This window comes from Pteropus medius, unplaced genomic scaffold, assembly GCF_902729225.1.
Source record: "Pteropus medius unplaced genomic scaffold, Ma_sr-lr_union100, whole genome shotgun sequence".
Taxonomy (NCBI): domain Eukaryota; kingdom Metazoa; phylum Chordata; class Mammalia; order Chiroptera; family Pteropodidae; genus Pteropus; species Pteropus medius.
Window position 1 is genome coordinate 912,882 of NW_024340695.1, and position 22,282 is coordinate 935,163.

A 22,282-nucleotide genomic window follows, 5' to 3' on the forward strand; every position below is an offset into this window, starting at 1 on the left:
TATTTAAACCTATGAAAACCTTATCTCACATTCAGATTTCAGAACACCACTATGAAAATAAAATACTGTTTTCAGTGTCACTGTGGTTAAATTTTAAGAGCTGTGTTGGCCATTCATGACTCCTGGATGTGATGCTCATTTGTTGTGGTGGGGCTGGATGTTCATAAATATAATGAATTTTCATAGTCTGATAGTACATATTCTCTATATATTTATAAAAGTGTAATTTTTTTTTTTTTTTTCCTGCCAAAGTGTTACCCTTTAGTGTTCCATCTGCCTTGTCTGGCCTATCGCCTGTGATGGTATTCTCATCACCATGTCATATGACGTAAGATCAGGTCTCTTGCCCTTCCCAGGTTTGACTTATTTCTGGGAGTATTGAGCTATGGGATGAGAGGAGAGGGTTACATCCAGAGAAGGCTCTGCTAAGGTTGGTGTACTTGAGGTGAATCTGAGGTCGCTGCCTGCTGGGTGCATGTGGGAAGCCTTTGGTAGGTGGAGTTAGGATGGGTGAATTGAATCTGTTTACTGGGGACAAATACCTGGTGTATTTAGTTTGAAAGAGAAAAATTAGCATTGCTTGAGTAATAATATGGTTAGAAATTCTGTGAACTCTGTATACATTGAGTCAGATGGGTAGTTATCTTGTCAAGGACTATTAAAAAGTAAAAAACAAAAACACCCACCAAAGAAAAACCCCAAACAAACCAAAACATAAACACACACAATATAATGAATGTTGATTGTCACAGTGACCCCAAGGACATGTCTTAGCTTCTCCTTCTCCCCATTTTCTTATTCTCCATTCCCCCAGCATTAATTATAGGTCCTCCCCGCCCACACCCTCCATGCATGTGAATATATATTAGTATGGATGTAAAGAGTTAGCTTAACTCATTAGAAATAGAAATCCTGAATTTCTTTATTACAGATTTCTCTTGTTAGCTGGAAACTGACTTGTTGCACACTGAAATCTATTGATTTGGTAGATTTTCAAAGAATGAATGCTTTCAATATTGCTTTGGAGGTTTTGTAAATAATCCCATATTTCCATTTAGCTCACATCTCTGAAAAGAGCTTTTTCATCTCATTTATGACCCTTATTGTATATTATTTCAAAATTCATTCCCTTGCTTTATCTAACAAATCAATCCATTTCCTTAGATTTATTTATACTATGCCAATTGTTTTCTGATTTCTGTATATTTCTATAGAGCTGCCTGCTTACTCTAGAGCATAGGCCTGGTGAGATTCCTTTGTACAGACTCTCTTAGAAGCAGGGCTTAATAATGTGCTTGTTATGGATGAAGCATAGAACTTTAGTTCTGACAGCTGGGCTTCTCTCAGAGGTCTTTTCTCTTAAATATATATATATATATATTTTTTTTTCCAAGATGTTATAAATAATTTTGTAAAGATAAAAAAGGAATATCTTTTTATTTCTCCAAGAAGAAAAGCCTTTAAGATTTTGTTTGTTGGTTTTCAAGAAACTTGAGCTTTCTGTGGCGAGGGATGATGCTTGGTACAGATATTTCTCCTTTCATCACTTGCTAAGTCATTTTCCTATAATTAACTTTTAAAAGCATCCAAATAAGAAAAATATGGAAAAAAAGTTCGATGTCCAATAATTGGAGCTAGGCCATCCAAGTCTAAGGTGTCGTGGCAGAAACGAAATTTGTTGTTTAACTCTGCATTAATTGTCAGTCCCCAAAACAATATCTGACGTAGCCCGATTGTAAAAAAAAAAAAAAAGTAAGGCGATCTAAAAGCAGCCAGATGCTTCCTGGATTCCTGGGATTGGGCTAATTACTATGGTTTGTTAATTAGCGGAAAACTTGTCTATTAACTCATAGAGTAGCCAACCACACTTTTGTAGCACCATCACTAGGCGGGGAAAATAACACAGAAAAGGCTCTTAAGGGCTTATTGTTAATATTAACATATCACTTAATTTAATATTAAGGGACTTTGGGGGAAACATTGCCTATCTCCTGGCCTAAATGGAATGCATGGTAATAGAATCTGTGTAATTTTCAAGGAAAAGATAGAATATTTCATGGAAGTTATTTGGTTCCAAACAATAATCCTATCTGAAATTACAACATTTCCCAGATTGAGCTACTTACTCTAAAGGATTCCACATTTTTTCTTTCCCTTTTCTTCTTAACATTTCTTTTCAGTCAGTTTTTTTTTTTCCCTAGAATAACTCCTTGGTTTATCTAATCTACTGTTCAACCAGAATTTTCTTTTCTTACTATGTACACAAGGCAATATTTTCTCAATTCTGATCCTGGGCTCCAACAACCAGGCTTACTTTTCTTTTCTTTTTTTTTTCTTTTTGAATAGAAGCTTTATTGAGATATAATTTACATGCTATAAAATTCACCCTTGTAAGTGTACAGTTCGGTGTGTTTTAGTAGATTTGTACAGTTGTACAACCATTGCTGTAGTCCACTTTGATAACATTCCCATAGCCTCGTCTCCTCATGTTTACAGCCAGGGCCTGCTCCTGCCTCTTGTCCCAGGCAACCACCGATCTGCCTTCTGCCTCTGTACAATTATTTTTTTTCTAAAAACTTCATGTAAAAAGATGCTATATGAGTTACAGTGATCTCAATTTTTTTTTTGTTTTTCACAGTTACCTTTTTCAGTTTTCGAATTCAATATCAAATGAGAACTCCTATTATACTACTTTGAAGTAATTTCAGAGCTTAAAGAAACTGTCAAGATGCTTTTCAAATTCGTTTATGTTCCATTCTTTTTCTTCCTTCCATCAACTGTTCCTTTATTCCATTCCTTGCTTAGTAATGTATCTAAATGAGTGCAGGTAACAGAAAGAGAGAAGGCAAAGGCAATCCAACTATTTTGTAACAAAAGAAAAACCCCAGGAGTGGGGTCTATGAGACTGTAGTATAGATTCCAACATAGAATCTAAAACTAAAACTAGACAGCTTTCATAAGAAACCGTACAGTACTTTTTTGACCTGCAAGTTGGAAAGATTTCTGAGAAATGACAAAAAGCATTGGCTGTGAAAGAAAAAATATTAATAAATTAGACTTCAGCAAAAAAAAAAAAAAAATCTAGTGATGAAAATAGACTGTTAACAAAATGAAAAGGTGAACTCCAGGCTAGGAGAAATAATAGCCTACGTATCTATGACAAAAGACATATTTCCAGAATATGTAAAGAACTTATTTTGGTGAATAATAGAGAGGCAACTCAATAAAGATGGGTAAAATATTCTTAATACTTCCCCAAAAAATCCAAGTATGCATGGCTAATTAACACATCAAATTGAGTATTCAGCATCAGTTGTCATCAGGAAAATGAATCAAACCTAAAAAAAAAAAAACTACATTGAGATACCACTTCACATAAACTTAAAATTAAAAAGACAGCACCATATTTTGGTGAGCATGTGGAGTAACTGGATCTGCCATATATTGATGGGAGAATAAAATAGTTCAACTAGTTTCTAAGGGGTACAGTGCTGCAAACATTTCATTGTATACCTTTACAAACCCAAAATTTTATACTTAAGATCTGTATGTTTCATTGTATGCACAGTTTATCACAAAATAGAAGAGAAAAAATGAATTTTAATCTTCGAAATGCATTGATCACCACTATATCTTACAATAATTCTCTCTTCTCTCTGCCTCTCAGCTTGCCCACCTTCCCTCACCTTACTTTTACTTTTTTGAGGGGGGGTGGTTTACAATCTGGCTTAAATGCCATTTTGGGGACTGGCAATTAAAGCAAAGATTAATAGAACAAATTTAGTTACTGCCCTCCGGAAACAAGTCTAGAACGGGAGTCAGACATGCCTCCGGAAACAAGTCTAGAACAGGAGTCAGACATGCCAGTAACGTTTGTAGCGATGTGATCAATGCAGTAACGTAACTGTAGTGACGTGATAAATGCCCATAAGGATAGGCTTCCTGGAGGGCATAACTGATGCTTCGTAACAGTTTAGATGAACAAGGTTGATCCTTAGGCATGGTGGGAAGGGCTCTCTGGGAAAAGGGAACAGCATGTGCAAGAGTTTCAGAAGTGCTAAGATATAGCTGCTGGAGGAGGAGAAGGAGGTGAGGTCAGCTAAGTCCACAAGGCCATATCATGCAGGGCCTTGACCAACCAGCTAAGGAATTTGGACTTCATCTTGAAAAGAAAGGGAACCATTGATGCCTCTATCATCTTGTATTCCTAAGTAGATGCTAAATTCCATGAAATCAGGGTCTGTTACTCATCTTTGTATTCTTTATAATGTCTGGCCATGGTCCTGGAATGGGTAAGACAGCGAGTAAGTGTTGATTGATCTCTAAGGCTGTGATAATCTCTTCAGAGTCTTGCATGCTTGATTCAGTCATGTTATTAAAATAGAATGAGTCAGAGCAGAGATACTTTTGGAATGGAAGGGTGGGGGTCTTATTACACTCTGGGCATTGTGCCTAGGCACTCCCAATTATTATCTTATTTAATCTATGTCGCTCTTTTGCTCAGAATCTTCCAGTGACCTCTGATTGCTCTTAGGATAAAGACCAAAGTTCACAGCGGCCTACAGGACTGCTGTTCATTACCTGCAGTGCTTTTTACCTATTTAATTCCTTTCATCTCTCAGATCACTTCACTTCACTGAGACAGACTTCACTTCCCCACCTTCCCCCAACAAGTTAGCCCTCAAAGCTTAGCTTCCTCTGTGATCATCATGTGATTATTTAATTTCCCTTCTGCCCACTCAAGAATATGAACTCTGTGATAGCTTTTTGTCCTCTATACCTAGCACAATGCCTGGCATTAGTGGTCACTCAAAAAATTTTTTTGATTGCATGAATGAATTCTTGAGATAACACTATTAGATATATATTATCACTCTGATTTTTCAGGTGAAGAAATTGAAGTTCAAGGGTTAAGTCACTTGTTTAAGATTGTGTAACCTGTAAGAGCCAGACCTGGAACTCAGGGATGTCTGACAACAAAAATTCTCATCTTTCTGCTAACAGATGCTCATTAGGCTGTGAGTCCAGCATATGGATGCATTTTCATATTTGCATCGGTGTCATGATTCTACCTACCTACTGAATGATCAGTAGAATGAACAGTCTAGTGGTTAAGAATGCAGACTCTGTAACCTAGCAGTCTAGGCTCAAGTTCCTCCTCTGTCTTTGTTAAACAGCTTGAGCAAGCTATTTAATCTCTATGAGTTCAGTTTCCTAGAAAATGGGGAAATATTACCCACTTTATAGGATTGTTATGAGGATAAACTAAATTAATTCATGTGAAACACTAATACTAAGTACACCAAATGTACTTAGTAATTGCTAGCTGTAACCTATTATCAGTATCTACTAATTTCTTCCCATTTTTAAATTGGAATCTAAAATTATATCCAGAGACTCTACAGCAATTTTTTTTTTAATTTTTATTTTATGGAAATTCTCTTTTTGCATGAAATCATCTGACCCTAAGTCCTAGTTCAACTGTGTTCTCTCAATTCAAAATTGGTCATTTCTGTGTCTCGGCAGAAGCAGAAGTTTTCTACTTGTAACAGCAAAATATGGTAATATTATTATCTTTTGCTATGAATTTCTAGGTTTTAGGATTTATAAATTTCTTCACACCTCAGCTCAGTTAGCAAAAATACAGTGCCATAGTGTAATAAAAGATGCAACACTAATAACATTGTTCTCTTTCTTACAAATCACAAAGCTTTTCTCCAAACTAAGCACCATATTTCCAGCTGTTTGAATAACTAACCTGACCACCCCTCCCCCCTCACACACAAAACCCTCTAATTGTTGGGGAGTGATTTATGTAACCATTATGTTCCCCATTCATCAGTAGGTGAAAGCAGGTGTGACTTACAGGAAATTAAAAAAGGAAGAAAGGAAGAAAAATAATTATTTCACATAAGTAATAGTTGCATGCCAAAATTTTAACATTTTTAACATGTTCCCTCATAGTGGAGTTTTTGTAACTATCTTTCATTCTTTCCCTATTGTTCATTGTTGAAATTCTTAACTAGCTTTTTGTGGTTAGAACGTAATAGTGTGTGGGTGTGTGTTTTAGTGACTTAACTGTTTACCTTGTTCTTAAAAGGAGATTTGTGTTTAAATGTTGAGAAAAATAACAACTGTACAGTTGCCTGCCCACCCCCACCGCCACCCCAGGCCAGGCAGTGCTACAGTGCTTAGATGAGATTGTTAATCCTTGCAATACCTCTGCAAGAGAAATGATATGTCCATCCTGGAGATGAGGAAGTGGGAGTTTAACTAGATTAAGAACCTCCCTGGGAAGCCAGCATGTATCAAGCCCTGAGTGGCTAGGCCCTGAGGTGTGGGCGTTAACAAGACTGGGCATCAGGGGATAACTAGAAGCCAGCCTGGCAAAGTAAGTTGGGGTTATACATGGCAGACCTCAAAGGCAGGCTGAGGAATGTATAATTCATTTTGTAGGCATTGTGAAACTCATGAAGTTTTTTGAACTGGGAACTCAGAACAGCACAGGTGCTCAGTGGTTTTAAAGTATGGTCCCAGGACCAGCAGCATCAGCCATACTTGAAAACTTATTAGAAATGTAAATTCTTGTACTTCCTCCCACCTGCTCAGTACTAAACACTGAATGATCAGTGATTTAAGGAGCCCTCTAGGTCAGGGGTCCCCAATCCCCAGGCTGCTGACTAGTACCTGTCCGTAGCCTATTAGCAACTGGGCTACAGAGTAGGAGGCGAGCGGAGAGTGAGTGAGAGAAGCTTCGTCTGTATCTGCAGCTGCTCCGCAGTGCTAGCTTCACCACCTCAGCTCCTCCTCAGATCCTTAGATTTTCAGAGGAGCACCAGTCCCTGGTGCCAAAAAAGGTAGGGGACTGCTGCAGGTGATTCTGAAGCTGCCTCGGGTTTGAGAATTCAATGCCTTACTGAATTCTGGCCATGCTGTAGGAAGGTTTGGAAGAGCAAGGAGGAACAGTGGGCAGGCTATTTGCAAAAGCCAAGGGAGAAGTTGTGAGGGCATAAGTTTGGGTGGTTTCATTGGGAATGAAACAAAAGGAAAATCATGAGACTTTTCAAAGAAGAAATAATAGGACTTTGATGACTAAATGGAGGTAGGAGTATGAGATGTGAAGTCATTGTCCACGAGTGGCAGAATTGCAGATATACGCCAAAGGCATTTAGGGAGGGGACTTGTTTATACTCCTCGGGAATCTAACCTTTATTGTATATTAATTTATAGTACCTTTTTATATGTCTTACACCCACCAACCTGCTACCTTCAACTAGATAACTTCTCCTATAGGAATAAAAATGTCCCAGATGCTCAATACCAATAATACTTCTGACCATGGATTCAGTTATTAAATGCCAAGAACTTTCCTCTAAGCATCTTTATATTCATTATCTCATTGTTGTTATTCATTAGTTATGGGTGTTTATAAATTGCCTCCCCTTAGTGTCCAATCTAAGCCACACACCACTGTAAAATTAATGTTTCCAGACACTGATCTGAGAGGCCAAGAGTCTAGTCTCTGGAGTCAGACAGCTCTGGGCTGAAAACCCAGCCTATCATTTACCAGGTATGGGTCCTTGAGCAAGTTCCCCAGTCTTCCACCTCAATGCCCCAGCTGTATTAAACAGGGATTATTATTACAACGAGATGTAATAATGAGTGAGACTCTTAGGGTTAAGGTGAAAACTAAATGAGAAAATGTCTACACCATGCTTGGCACATAAAGTACTGAATAAATATTAGTGGAGTTTATGGCGATGAAGATGTCACTCCCTTGCTCAGAATCTTTATTGGCTCTCCTTGGACAAGAGAATTAACTCCTTAGTCTGGCATTTAAGACTTTCCACAAACTGGTCACTCCCAACCTCTCAAACCTTTTATGTGACAATTCTTTGCATAATCCCAGTGCTTCAGCCAAACTGGTCCTTGTTCCCTAAACTCACCAAGTCGGTTACCACATCTAGGCCTTTGGTTCTGATCCTCCCTTCCTCTCATCATGTCCAGCTTCTTCAGGGCCAAGCCTGATGTGCAGTGTTTGTGGAGCCATCCCCAGCAAACCTCGGTGTGTATATGATGAATCCTTCCAAACACTGGAGCTTTGATGGCCTTGACTGCTCAGTGGACCCTCTGCAGCAGTACACGGTGGCTCAGGATAATTCCATCTGTGCTCAGGCCACTTCCCCACACCCTTTAGTAAATGCAGAGCCTCCTGCCTCTGTTGCTGTGCTCTATGCTGGGTGCTAGAGATGTGATTTCTGATGGGTAATAACATACACCTTAACTTAGCTTCTTGGTCTTTTCCGAGTTCATTTAAATTCAGCTTGGTGTTGTTTTGTTTTGTTTTGTTTTGTTTTCTTTCCCTGATAATGCTGATACCTTCCCCACAGGAATAACAAATAATCTATGAAATACTAATTATTATTTTTCTTCTCAGGATGAGCTTGACCTCACAGACAAACACAGGGAAGCCATGTTTGCACTTCCAGCTGAGAAAAAATGGCAAATATACTGCAGCAAGAAAAAGGTAAGATATCCATTGCATATGTGGTTAACTGGCTCTCCCATTTCACCACCAGTAACTGTTGTTCATAATCCTGTACAACCAAGACCCAAAACGGCCCTGGTTTTTACAGTGATCAAAGTTTTTTCCCCACTTTTTACATAAAAGTGTATTTATAGGTAGGTTAGGACTAGTATTGTGGGGCCACAGTCCTCTGTGACGACCTTCTAACAACTTTCCATTTCACCATCTCTGAGGCCTTGTCTTCCTGGTCTGAGCTGACTCTCCAGCCAGCTCACATTCCAAACTAAGGATGCAGGAGAGGGAAAAAGACAAAACTTCCTTACCTCCACTCCTAGAGACATGTCTTAGGAGTTAGACACCCGAATTCCTCCTCACATCCCACTGTGAACAAATGGCCACACCTCACTGCAAGGAAGGCTGTCTTTTTTTCTGGGTAGTCACCCCCACTTAAAAGCTGGGGGTTCTATCACCTCCGTAGAAGGGGAGAATGGATATCAGGGCCGCTAAATGCTAGAGCTGTTATTCCCTAGTGTCCATGGCATTACGCATCACCCCTAAACTATATCTCCTGCAATCAAGTTCACCCTGCCATCTTTAAACCCTGTGGCAAATTCTTAGACTGTTCACATCCCATTTTTGGAACCGATCCCGTTTGTGGCTGTCTTTAGCCACTTTCCCTCTGTTGCAGTAGAAACTTGAATCAAGATGGGGCAAGCAGGAAGGTCAGGGTTCACACCTAGGAGAAATGCTGCCTCTCTCCAGCAGGCAGTGGACAGTCCGATGACTCTTGTCGAAGGGAAATTAGAACAAACTAGCAATCTAATATCTTTTAAAGACAGTATCAGTCAGGAAGACCTTTTCTTAGGTGACTTGTATGCATTTTGGGGCTTCCATTTGCCCACACAGCTGGCTCTCAGCACCTCTGTCCTCTCTTTGATGCCGTGTGTAATTGGCATTCCACCCTCCCAGGAGCATCTCTCCTGCGTGAGCCTCCGTGTGTCCCTCTTCAACCAGACTTCACGGCTCTGGTGGTGAGGAGCCATGTCTTACTCATCTCTGTAACTCCAGCTTCTGGTACTTTGACATGAACGTCTGATGAGTGAACCACAAAGTTATCATTACTGTTATACCAAACTGTCAAAAATCTAAAGCACGTTAAATTTTCTACCTGAGCAGTTACAGTCAATAAAACCATGTGTGGGGTTTGGTTCCGGGGGCCTTTGCTGAGAGACACGTCTAGCTGTTGTCTCCCAGCCACTGTCACGTCAGACCAAGTCGGAGCCTCGGGGTTTCTAATCCAGCCATAACCAGCAAGACGTGTTTGTGAATGAGTATGTCCTCTTCTCCTCTTTCTCTTTGTGCTCATCTTACCAACCAGAAAACCTCTCTTTTCTTGAACTGATTGTCATGGCTCAGGAAACAGATAAAATACACTTGGGGAAAAGGTTTTAAATGAAAATAAAATGTGCTCCGTTCTGAAAGTGATGGTATTGTAAGGTCTTTAGAAACAAGGGGACTTTTCACGGAGCTGTGTTATAGACCCGACCCCTAGAACTGAGAGGGGAAAATCCTCAGGTGCTTGTGTCCACAGAGGACATTGTCTGTTTTGGCTCATCTGAGTGCGGGCTTGTCCCTCAGAATTAGGAAACAGCGTGAAGCAGGGATTGAGAATACGCGCTGGAGGAAGGGAAAGGGCAGGGAAATGGGAGCAGCTTACCGAGGGGAAAGTTTCCTTCTTTCCCAGATTTTATTACACCCTTGACAGCCATTGAAAGTTAATCATGGAAACTACTGCCCCTTAGATTAGAAAAGGCAACCCCTGGAGAATAGTAATGACCTTGGGCCTGCAGCTGCTGCTCATTTTTCAATGTCCAGGCCTAGCGAATCCCCTTGCAAACTTTCTTCTGTGTGCGTGGTGGGGCTGGCTGTTGGAGGAGGATGCATATGGATGTGGCCACTGGCTCAGAGTCCCATTTCTTGATGGATGGGCCCTTCCTGCCGAGTACCTGGCCAGATTGCACAGATCTTTGAGCATACAGTTCTCCTCCCAGCTTCATTCCAGCAGCTTGGATTCCTTATGTGACTTAGCAGTGGCGTGGCTGAGTGGGAGAGCCATTTTAACCCTATGGGGAGTCCTGTGGGCTTAAGGATCTGCCTCACTTTAAAATGGACAGTAGCATTCCTTAACTTAAGGATTTTCCTGATTAGAACTTCTCAGACTGTTAAAAAACTATACTATGCCTTTGGTCTGAAACTGACCCTATTGAGCACTTAATAAAATGAACAAGGGAGCCTTAAAAAACCTAAGTATGGAAAGAGCATGATGTTTACCTCTCTTCCAAAAATTTGGTCTCCTAAGGGACGGGTTGCCCATCTCAGAATGGAGCCAGTAGTGGCCATCCTTAATGAGGACAACAGATGATTTTCCTTGGACCATCTCTTGTGTGGCCTTTTCAAATTAGGCTTGTCACCCACAAGCCAAACCCAAGGCTGAGGGAAAGCTCCATACTCATGGTTCCTTCAGATTTTCCATCTTTCAAGATTAGAACTCCGGACATTACAGGCATTCTCACACATAGTAAAGCCAAAAGGTGAAGGCCCACAAAGCCAACAGAAATGGCCACAGGAGTTGGTGAAAGGCAGGCTTTCTGTTTAAAAGCGCACAAGACTGGGAAATAAGATGGGGCTAGGTCTTTCTCCGCCAAGCGGCTCTTTTCCATCCAATAGTGACTGGAGTCCTAGCAGTGGCTTTCTGCTTATCAGGCTTTGTGTTCATTTCTCAAACGTCTCTGTCTAAGTCTCTGGTTGAAAACCTATTTCCAGAGCCAAAATGAAAGCAGCAAAAGTATTTCTGAGGCTAAAAGAATTGGAAAGAAACTAATTGGAATTTTGCCTAATTGGAGAGCAAGAGATGGATGTTGTGGCCTTGTTGAAAATCCAAACCAATCTGTAAAAACGACTGGACTGGTTTGTCAGCCATGGTTTGTCATACATAGCAACCCACCGTCAAATTTTTTAACTTTCATGAAAGGTCCAAAAACAAGTCTTGTTGGTGGAGTTGGGGGTATTTTCAAATAGGAAATGTTTGTGGTTCTTATCTTTAAAGGTAATTCCCTTTTTGGTTCCAATCACAACATACTCTTTTGTTTAAGGGAGGTTTTTCCCAGTCTCCAGCCAGAAACTGCATCTGTTAACAATCTTTTGGATTTTAAACTGAAGCTTTTTAAACAATGAACCATCTGACCACGAAAGGCATCTGGCCCTGCTGTATTTGCTTATTGTTAACATGATTTTTTAAACCCTGGGAACAGTAAGGAATAGGCCTTCAGAGAAGAGAAAACAAAATGGTGTGTGTCCGTGCTACGGCGACAGCACAGGCGGACTCTCAACTGCAGTTCTTCACAGGAGCAACTGTACTGGTTCTGTCACTTAACAAGTCCTTATAAATCTCCAGAAAATACTTTTTCTCCCCAACTTGAACTTCGGAGTTTGCAAAATAAGCGAATGGGGCTAGACACTGTTAGCTGTAGTGACATCAGATATTTGAGGCAAAGATCAGGATTTGACAACTGTGCCTAATGTTTCCTCCTTCCATTTCTGATCTCGAAAGCCGAAGCTTAAGTACATGGCATTGTAGTCTTCACATGACACTTCTGCATCTTTTCGTGTTTACTTTGGAGAAGGTGAATTTTAACTCTGCTGCTGAGTTTGTTTGACTCTAATTAAATCATTCAAGAATCTTGCCTAAGCTGGCTTCAGTTCAGCTGTTGCGATTTGTGAAAAGTGCTGATTTTGAAGACATCTAGGAAAAACGGCTGAAAATTCAGCTGATGCTTTTTATTCAGTCCCTTTATTTGGTTTGCAAATCCTAAATAGATCACGTTCCTGCCCCTCTCCCCAGAAAGGAGTCCTCCTTTCACCACACACACAGAGATTAAAGTTGTATTGTGTATGGTCATCGAGATGCAGTTCTTTGGGTTCCTTGAGAGTTGAGGCCCTCCTGTGTTTGGAGAGCAGGGAGGGAGTGGTTTGATCAAAACACAGATTTAAAGGAACATATGCTAAAGTAGTGGAATTAAAGATAAGAGGAACCATCAGTTTTCCACACAACTGTTAAACAAACCGGCCCAGAAAATAGAGATGGTATGTTAATCCTCTAGTTGTTCCCAGTATCCTAATGAGAAGCTACTGTGGGTAGGCTGGGGTGTGAAGCAATGGTTGGGCATTTGACCTGGAAGATTTGAGAGGGAGGAGGAGTTAGATCCCCTCTTCTTTCTTTACTGTAGTTGTTTGAATATACATTTGAATGAGCTTTGGATGTTTAGTGCCCACTTTGCTGTAAGTCAAGATTTTGGAGTGGGAACCAGTAAAAGGGAGAAAACTAAAAGCCGAAGGAAGATCCAGGGGAAGGTGGAGCAGTTGCAGACCTGCCTGCTATTCCACACCTGTGAGGTGAGCCAGCAGGTAGTGGGCCGCGACTTGTATGGACTACAAAATGGCGGCTGCTTCACTTCCACCTTCCACATTTCCCAAGAGTCTCTCTCGTGTCTCACTTACCTGGAAACCTGAAAGAAAGGGTGTCATTCAGTCTAGCCACCTTGAACATTAAAAAGCCACCACATATTTCTATTGAAATTAGGAGGAAAAATAAATATTATTTAAAATGCAACCAGTGCTTGTGTTGTCAAGGCAACCCTGGCACTTGTTTTTCTTTGTCTAGCTCAGGGACCCATTCCCCCTAACCTCTCTCTCTTTTTACTCTTCCCTGGGGGGATTAAAACAAAGGTGAATCTGTAAACTACCTAGAGTTTTTCACTATTGTATATCTACTTAGACAGTGGCTGTGAAAACATGGTTACCTTGGCCCTGATGCGATTTCCTCAGTTTTCTGCCCTGAAACCCACAGGAGGCGTGTTTCTCATTGCCCTTTCCCCTCTAAGTAGCTTAATTTTGGACATCTTTTTCCTTCCAATATTACCAATTCTGTAACTCCAGCAGTGCCTACCATCACCCCTGCTTTTTAGAGTCCAGAATGGTCCTGAGCTCATAGTTTGTGTTTTCATAAATGTTGACTTTCACTAGGTGCCCAGCTTCAGTAATGAAGAAGCGTAAGCAAACTTGCCCATTGAATGAACCAAAACATATCTGTCTTTCCTCTTTTGTACTTGGAGAAATGACCAAATCTAAAATATTATAGACAACTTCAGGCATCTTCTATTTGAGTATTCCATTCTAGTTCTGTAGAATACTGTTTTTCAGGTTTGAGATACTACAAGTGAAAGAGCACAATACTAAGAGGTTCTATTAAATGAGTCATTTTTCACAAATAAGTAACTCTAGATTGAAGTGAGCCAGCTTTACAAGTGCCCTGTTCAGCAACAAAATTCATTCAGAGTCACAGCATTATAATTCAATAGTTCTAGCTGTGTGATTTCCGAAGTTAAGCTAACAAAACAAAACTGTGTTGAGATAATAAAAGAATGTTTCAGCACAATTGCAAATACTGTTATTGATAGAAGTCTTAAACCTAATTACCAGAGCAGGCATTCTGAGTTCCAGTAAATTGATGCTCTGTGAAATCTCTGAAATAGAAAACTAAGAAACCTCTGATAACTTCCCCTCAAGTCATGGGATAAACTATTATTTCCTGATTGATTATCTTATTTCGTGCAATTTTAAAATATGCAAAAAAGTACAGAATATTATAAACACCCATGTTTAATAAATGCCAACATTTTATTAAAATGTTGAATTTTAAAAAAATAAAAGAAAATATTATAAATATAGTTGGATCCCAGTGGTGACTTCTGTTCTAAAGATGATATGTGTTTCTTTTCCTCACACATCTATTTATAATCTTACTCTACTACATGTTCAGATTTATGAACAATATATGGTATTTCTTCATTTTAATTTTGCTAAAATGTTCCATTATATGGGTATGTCACAGTTTAATGATTTTTATCCCCTTTGGATAATGCTTATTTCCAGTTTTTCGCTGTTTAAAAAAATTAGTGCAGTGAAGATCCTTGTGCATCCATTCAAGAATTTCTCTAGGATGGACACCTAGACATATAATTACTGAGTCATTATGAACATTTTCACCTTTAATTATTCTCCAAAGTGGTTGTAAGAGTTTATACCTGTAGTGAATTAGGTGCTGATCTTCTGAGGAACTAGTTTCTCATTGCCTTCATCAATTACTTTACCTAAGTTTGACTGTTTCAGGTATAAGAAACCATCATTAAAGTTCTTCTATTTTCTCCCATATGTCTTAGCAAATCAAATTGATATAAAAATTACTGAAATAGAAAATGTTCATTTAAAAAAGAAAAACCCAAGGTCTAGAAAATGAAAAGCATTCCATTCAAATACCCATCAAGCCATACCAAAGTACAAAATGTTAGAAGTACATAAAAATAGACAATTCACTCAACGTTATGTTTGTTTGGTTTGACTGCAAAGGAAACTGCTCTGTGTGTAGTTCACTCTTCCTCTCCTTCAGACCTCTTTACACCCTCAGTTCCAGACCCAGACAAACTGTATTTCCATCTCCTGCAAGCTCTTGACTGATATATGCCATCACCAAACACAGGAAGTTCCTCTGAGGCATTAGCCACTTCCCTGATGGGTGACTACAGTGCAGGTGCAGATTCAGCACGGCTGCACAAACAAGCAGGTTGGCTGTGGCTGGAAATCGCATAATTGGTTTCTTTCTCCTCCTCTAATCAGCACATCTTTATCTTGAGCATCTCCTTATAAAAACTGTGAAAGCCTCTCTCTTTTCTTCCAATCCTAATTTCTTCACATATTAAGAAATTGAGACGTATAACTTGCTGACTATTTCCCATGCCTAAATTCTGAGCTAGTTTCTATGTATAAGTCAGTTTATAGATTTGGGGATTGTTGATTCTTCAGTCTATAAATACTTTGTTCTTTGCAGCATTATAAAAACAGTGAATATGTATCTGCTTTGTGGATACCATATTTCTTTGGTGCTTCCTCAGCGAGTAACCCCTTTATTCGGGGCCTTGCTTTCTTTGTAATTAGGGAACACCAGGCTGGAAGAGGGCGGGAGAGAATGACCATGTGCTTGCATTCACCTATAATCATTCAAACAACAATAAAAATAAGTGAGCAGTATACAGCTGAGAGAAGAAAAAAAAGATATCTTAGTTGGACAAACCAGTTGCTGTGGAGTCATGGGAAGTGTGGGGGTTGTGTGTCCTGTGGAGCCCTTTTCCTCTTTGGAATGAGAGCTAGAGAAGCAACTCTAGCACTTTGCGCTTGTCACTCATGTCCATATTGGTGCTGCACTATGGGGCGAACACTCCTGGAAGAGACTGGGAGCTCTGGGTCTGAGTGGGAGTCCCGGGAAGGCAATGGTTCTCAGCTGCTGCAGAGCAGCCATCTTTGGCTTCCCAACCTTAATTCTTAAGTAAGTTTCTTCCAACAGCTCCCTTTTGATAGCTCGAATATGGGACAAATTCCATCATGTGTCAGTTGCAGAGTTAGGAGTACATGACTCTCTTGGAGCTCTCAGTCTTTTCCGTAGAGTCCTTGTCAACAGTGCTGTTGTGGAACTGGGGTTCTAAATGTGACTATGTGAAGCCCTTTGAGCCCCTTGCCTCTGTGTGTTGAAGCATTTCACTTCCAGAATTCTGCAATCTGCCGGTGTACAATTAATTGCACAGTGAGTGAGGGGTGTCAGTGATGACTATATCTGTGATGGCAAGGGATATCACTAGGTTTCATATCTGAGAATCCAGAACTAGCTGCCCGTTCTGGTTATCACCAGCCCAATGGACCCCTGAGGGACATACAGCACAGGAGACATTCCAGAACAAGGCACCTCCTTTGTAATTAGGGAACACCAGGCTGGAAGAGGGCGGGAGAGAATGACCCCCTTAGGACCGCGGCTTCCCTCCCTGGTTAACTGAGTGCACTATGAATGACCTTACGCAGAGGTGGCAAAAAGCTTTATCTTGGTTACTAACTCTGAACAATTGGAAGTTGAAGGCTAGAGCACTTTGAGCAGCATTCAGAGGTTACGAATGGGTTCAGTAGGAATAGTGTGGTAACCGATTAGCTATGTCTGCCATGACACATGATAGGAAAATATGTCATATGTAGCAGATATTTGCTATCCTTGCCCTCGAGGGCACCTCTTGCCCCTAGATTATAGTTGGACGTAAGTATCATATTTCATGCTTTTTTCCTTCTGGGTCTCTTCTTGCTTCTCTGTGGACTAAGTGCTATGGCATCTGCTTTCATAGAAAGAATGTCCCAAGCCTGCCTGACTTCACCATCTCCAGGTTTATGAAAGACATCAATGGAAGGAAGTTTGCACTTTGGAAGGGCAATCAAAGAAGAAAAAAAATCACTTTTTCTTAGTTTTTCCTACGTAGATATTTATTTTATTCTCTTCGCTAATAGCTCTAGCACGTCTAGTACTATTGAATCCTTGTTATACTTGGTGCATTTCAGAGCTTCACTTTCCTTGTGAAGTAAGAAGAAGCTTTGAGCTTCCAGGATAAGTTAGAATGTGCCACTAATACTTCTAATTTGGGGCTCTTCAAATTCCTTATACTCCAGGAACCTAGTAATTTGTGGAACTAGAAACATTTTACAGTAGAAAGTCTACAGAAGAATACCAACTTTAAATTACAGTGTCTTAAATTCTGTAGTTGTTCTTCAATGCAGTACAGAATAACATTTGACTTAAGCAGTCTTAAGATGGTATTCTTTTATCCACCCTCATATGTAAAGAAAAGCATGTTTCCTCAGTTTCTAAGATGTACTTCCCCATGTCCTCACATTTAGACATTTCTGAGACAATGACATCTTGCAACAGATGCTTTTCTTTTATATTTCTTTTGCTCAAAATGCTCTTATTAATTCAGTAGAATGCCATACAGTCAGTGATGGCTTAAAATCAGAAATATGGTTATGACTCTCCTGCTAGGGGACAGTTAGCTCTGTTGCAGCATTTTTCACTGTCATCCTAAGAATGCTTCCGTGAATGGAACATGCCTTTGGGGGCCTGCCGTTTCCCCTGATTCTCTTCTTAGTTTAATTACTGTTTCCCAAAGTCCTCTCTTTATAGCCTCGTGTTTAGCATTATATTGCAAACTGTAAACACACTTTGATTGTTTTCCCAAGAGCAGATTACAGAACATCAAAACCTACTTTATGACATTCTGAAAAGCTAGTCTGGTAGCAGCAAATCTGGTAGCAAGATGTGAGGCAACAAAGGCCATTGACACCACTGATTGGATTTCCACACTGCATAAGGGTTTAGTGATGTGTGTCCAAACATGTAAATTTACCAGCCAGCTGGACTAAATTGTATCTGGGTCTGTAGCACTCCATGGTGACATGTGGGTAAAAGCCTTTTAACAAGCTACATAGAAGTAATTTGTTTTATGTCACTGTATACCTTTGTGTCATAGGCAACAGGGGAATGTGGGCTTGTATCATTTCTGAAAATAATAATTGGAGAATGTTTCTTTTTTGCCATGAAAATGAGAGGGAATTGTCATCTAAAATTGGCTTCAGATGTCGAAGTTATACTGATTGAGATTTTTCAGGCTCCAGTCATAGTCCATGCTGTGAAGTGCTTTGCCAAAGAAATGACTTGTTAAAATTAAAATAAATGTCTCGTAGTTTGGGAAATGGACTGTAAAGTCTTAGTTTTTAGTTCTAGATAAAGGTTGTGACTATATTCTTAGATATATCAGCACATGTGAAATACATTTTTCCCCTAGGATCTTGTAGCATATGACTTGTAAGATTTCAAATCTGTAAAGTCAGCTGAGGCTTTTTCAGGAAATAAGAGTGTTGGAACAGACTGAGTCCCTGAGCTGTTTCAGAAATGCAGTTGGTTTCTTTACTCTTGAAGTCATATTGTTACTCTTTGTTTCGTTGCTGCTGTTCCCCGTGGAGAGACTGGATGTCTTTAAAGTGTCACTCTTGCTTTTCTGGAGTATGTGATTTGAGGGAGAACAAAAAATGGTAACTGATTGACATGTAGTGCAAGTCTGATTTTTGATGTGCTGTATTTCATTTCAGGTAATTCAGAAATTTTTGATGATTTTTAACTAAGGTAAATAAAGTTTGTGACTCTAAGAAAATAATGTAACATTTTGTGCTATCAAGGAAATGTTTCAAGGCATTATTTTCCAGTGGAGCTTAGGAATGCTTACACTTGATTTTTATTTTGAAGCTAGAAGATACATTGAGAAAGACTGGAGATTAGTAAAAGAGTTAATAATACTTGACTGTTCCTTTTTATCATAATGTAAAAAGAGTGAAATATATAAATGAGTACAGGTCTTTGAAACTGTACTTGCAAAGACTGGGAAGCTATTGTCATCATAAGTTTGTGATCTGGTAAGAAACTCAATGCTCAAGTTTGGAAATATATTCTCATATGTCTGATATATCTTGTATTCCAGGATTAATAACAAGGAATGCAAGAAGCTTTGTTCTTTTATTGTATTCTAACACCTAGAACAGTGTGTAGGCCATTATAAAACTCAACAAATATTGGGTGGGTTAATGAATAAGGAAAGCAAATGACTTTTTAGATTCAGTTCAGCATTGTGAATTTTATGTGTGATGAGCAGAAGATTTCTGTTCCTATCCCACCCTTGAGGAGCCCTAAGTTCAGAGTGTAGTGTTAATATCGCTCCCGAGTTAGGCTAAGTGCTACTCCTAAATGGCTCCAGATCAAGCCATGAGGCAACACTGGTCAAGTTTAGTTTTCTTTCTGGCTAGAGGTAGGGGATGGGGGGAGTAGGCCTAAACTCACTGAGCTCAAAGCTTTCCTTCCTCCCTCCCTCTCTCCCTTCCTCCCCACTCCTCCATCCCTTCCTCCCTCACTTCCTCCTTCCCTGCTCCCTTCTACTCGCCCCCTCCCTGCTCCTCCTCCTTCCCTCCTCCTCCTCCCTCCTCCCTCCCTCCTCCCTCCTCCCTCCTCCTTCCTTCTTCATCCTTCCTTCCTTCCTTCCTTCCTTCTTCCTTCCTTCCTTCCTTCTTCCTTCCTTCCTTCCATCCTTCCATCCTTCCTTTCACAGTGCAAGAAATCTTAGAAGTACTCCCACAATAATTTGCCCAACAAATTACAGGAGAGGACAGAGGACCAGTTATAACTGTGTGTGGAAGGGGGATAGTGGGATAATCTCTGTGGTTTCAAGTCAGAGACTTAGTGATGCCAAAATAGAAACCATACCACACAGCCTAGATAAGGCAACGGAAAAGGGTGGAATTGATGTGAAGTGATCCGGATAGGGTAGGTGTTCTTAAGCAAGAAGCTTTGGGCAAGTCTGAGCATTTGGGGTAACTTAGGTGTGAGGAGCCTGGAGCAGTATGTTAGTCATACAGTTTGTCTTCCACATTACACCTTTATAGATTGTGTCTTCTTCAACCAGGAAGTACTAATCATGCATCTCTTATTCTGCTATACTGTAGTTAATATTGAAATGGGAAAAGATTTATCGAATGTTCTGTCTGTAGCACTCTGCAGAGTGAGCTCCACCTTTTACTATCAGTTATTTAACAAATCCGAACATTGTTTTAAAAAACTGATAGCAGTGCAAAAAATTCTTATCCATTGAAATGCAAATTGTCTAATGCAGGTGATTTTTGTTCTGTTGATCAATTTTGTATCTATTAGTAAATAAATGCTTAAATATGTCTTTGCCCCTTAGATTCTCTTTTGAACCTATTGCAACATCTTACCAATTCCTTCATTTATTAATGAGTTCATTAAAATCTTTGACATCAGTACGTGCCATGATTTTACCTTTGAAAAATTTATCCTCTATCTATATAGAATTTTTATCTTAGAGAATTGATAAAGAAGGGGCTAACATTATAAATTATCTGAGATCTTTAATAATATTTTAGGCTGGAGCACATGATATGATAACAGGAGGCTCTCTGTGGGAAAATGTGCATTGTATATCGATTCTTTTATACCTGATTAGACCAAAGAAGGGGAAGGAGCAGGGTTCAGGGGGTCAGAAGAGGTGCCCGGCTTCACATGCATTCATGGAAGAAGCTCCTATGATGTTTGAAGGGGTAAAAATGTACAGCAGAGGAGTAGAGGCTCCAAGGGTAATCCAGACACCTGAAAAACAGTGTTTTAAAAGGGGCTTGAACTTCTCACAAAGATTCTTGGCAGCTAATGAGCCCAGTTCCTGTTCATCCATTTTCTGTTCTGTTAATTTATATTTATGTTTCAGAGATAAAGTGTCCTCAATCTTACAGTAAGAAAATCAATTTTACTATTTAGCTTATGGCCAACTTTGCTAAAATATGAAAATAAAACAAGGACTATACATGTTTACCTCTGCTTTGTATGACATATATCTTTTATTCTATATCATAAATGTTATTTGCTATGGACCATCAAGAGAGCAAGAACTTGTTCTGTTTCTTCTTGGGGACACATTTTGGTCAGAAATCTTCCAGATGCCCTCTCAGGAGAGACTGTCTAGAGTTATACATCACTGACAAGCATGTGAGAAGAGCCATTTCATAAGACTTAAGATATATTTGTTGGGTTAGTTTTGTGAAGAATGGACATGAGGGTACGATGAACTTATGGAAAATTCGAGATTTATTTATGAATTGAGGAAGATAAACTTGTGCTATACAGCCAGTGGAGAATTTTTGGCTTGGTAGAGAGAAGACTTTGGGAGGATATAATAGCTTTATTCAAATTGTTTAAATATTTGCTGGGTTATTGTTCATGGGAGAAATTAGACTTATTCCATGCAGTTCCTAAGGGTAAAACTAAGGCCAACAAGTGCTTGAAGTTACAAGGAGACATCTGTCAATTCTGTATGAGGTAAATTTTCTAACCATTATTTGCAAATGATGTGGACCCTTTTGAAGCCTTCTCTCAGAGAGCATGTGACCGATCACCTGCTGGTGACCTTATATAAAGGACTCCTGGGAGGGGAAACTTGGACTAGGGTGTCTCTAGGGTCAAAAACCTAGCTACATAATTATGTGATGGCTTTCTTTAAAAGCATACAGATGTTTTGTAGCATTAGAAAAAAGTGGGACAGAGGCTTGCTTTTCTTCCATGATTCTAAATACTAAATGTGAAAATCATTGTTATTGCAAGTCAGCCTCCATTCTTTCCAGAAAATGACTGACATTCTGAAGTTTAGGAGGAGGTGTTGGATTTCCTGGCAGATGAAGAAGCTGCTGTTCTGTGTGGGCCCAACCGGATTTTGGCAACGGATACACTTGATGTGTAATTGTGGCAGTGGCCAAAAAATGCATCCAGATTACCAGTCCCAGGAACTACATGACTGTCTTGAAATGTGACAACGTAGGCATTATTTTTTGAAACCAACAGGCACCCTTTGGCAAGCTTTGCAGGTAGAATATAGTTTCAACCCACTGTTAGGAGTTAGAGATAGGCATTGGAAAAACTGAGTAAAGCGGCAGTCTCAGGAATCCAGGATGGTGGATCTGCTGATTCTTCTCTTCTCAATGAAAAATGAACAAGATAGACACTGTTGGGGATTTAAAGAACCAAATGACTCTGTGCTATTTTAACTGCTTTCAGGGAGTCGTGAGCTTCATCAAAAGATAGCAGGCGTAGTAGGTCCTCTTCTTCTAAGAAAAAGTACAGGTTACTGGGCAAATTCCAAAAACTTAATATGAGCTTATCCTAGCTTATAGCTGGGGTTTACTGGAGATAGGGTAGCTTCGAGAAGAGAAGGAGTCATTGGT

General features: G+C 39.8%; 1 protein-coding gene across 4 annotated transcripts in view; it reads left to right on the plus strand.

The window, feature by feature from the left end:
- The window catches only part of DAAM1 (dishevelled associated activator of morphogenesis 1), a 151,899-nt gene that overhangs the window by 68,201 nt on the left and 61,416 nt on the right, over window positions 1–22,282 (plus strand). For all 4 annotated transcript variants that reach the window (XM_039864084.1, XM_039864076.1, XM_039864093.1 and 1 more), the window contains exon 3: window positions 8,438–8,527. In XM_039864084.1, coding sequence (XP_039720018.1) covers window positions 8,438–8,527 — 90 coding nt within the window. The remainder of the gene's footprint in view (window positions 1–8,437; window positions 8,528–22,282) is intronic.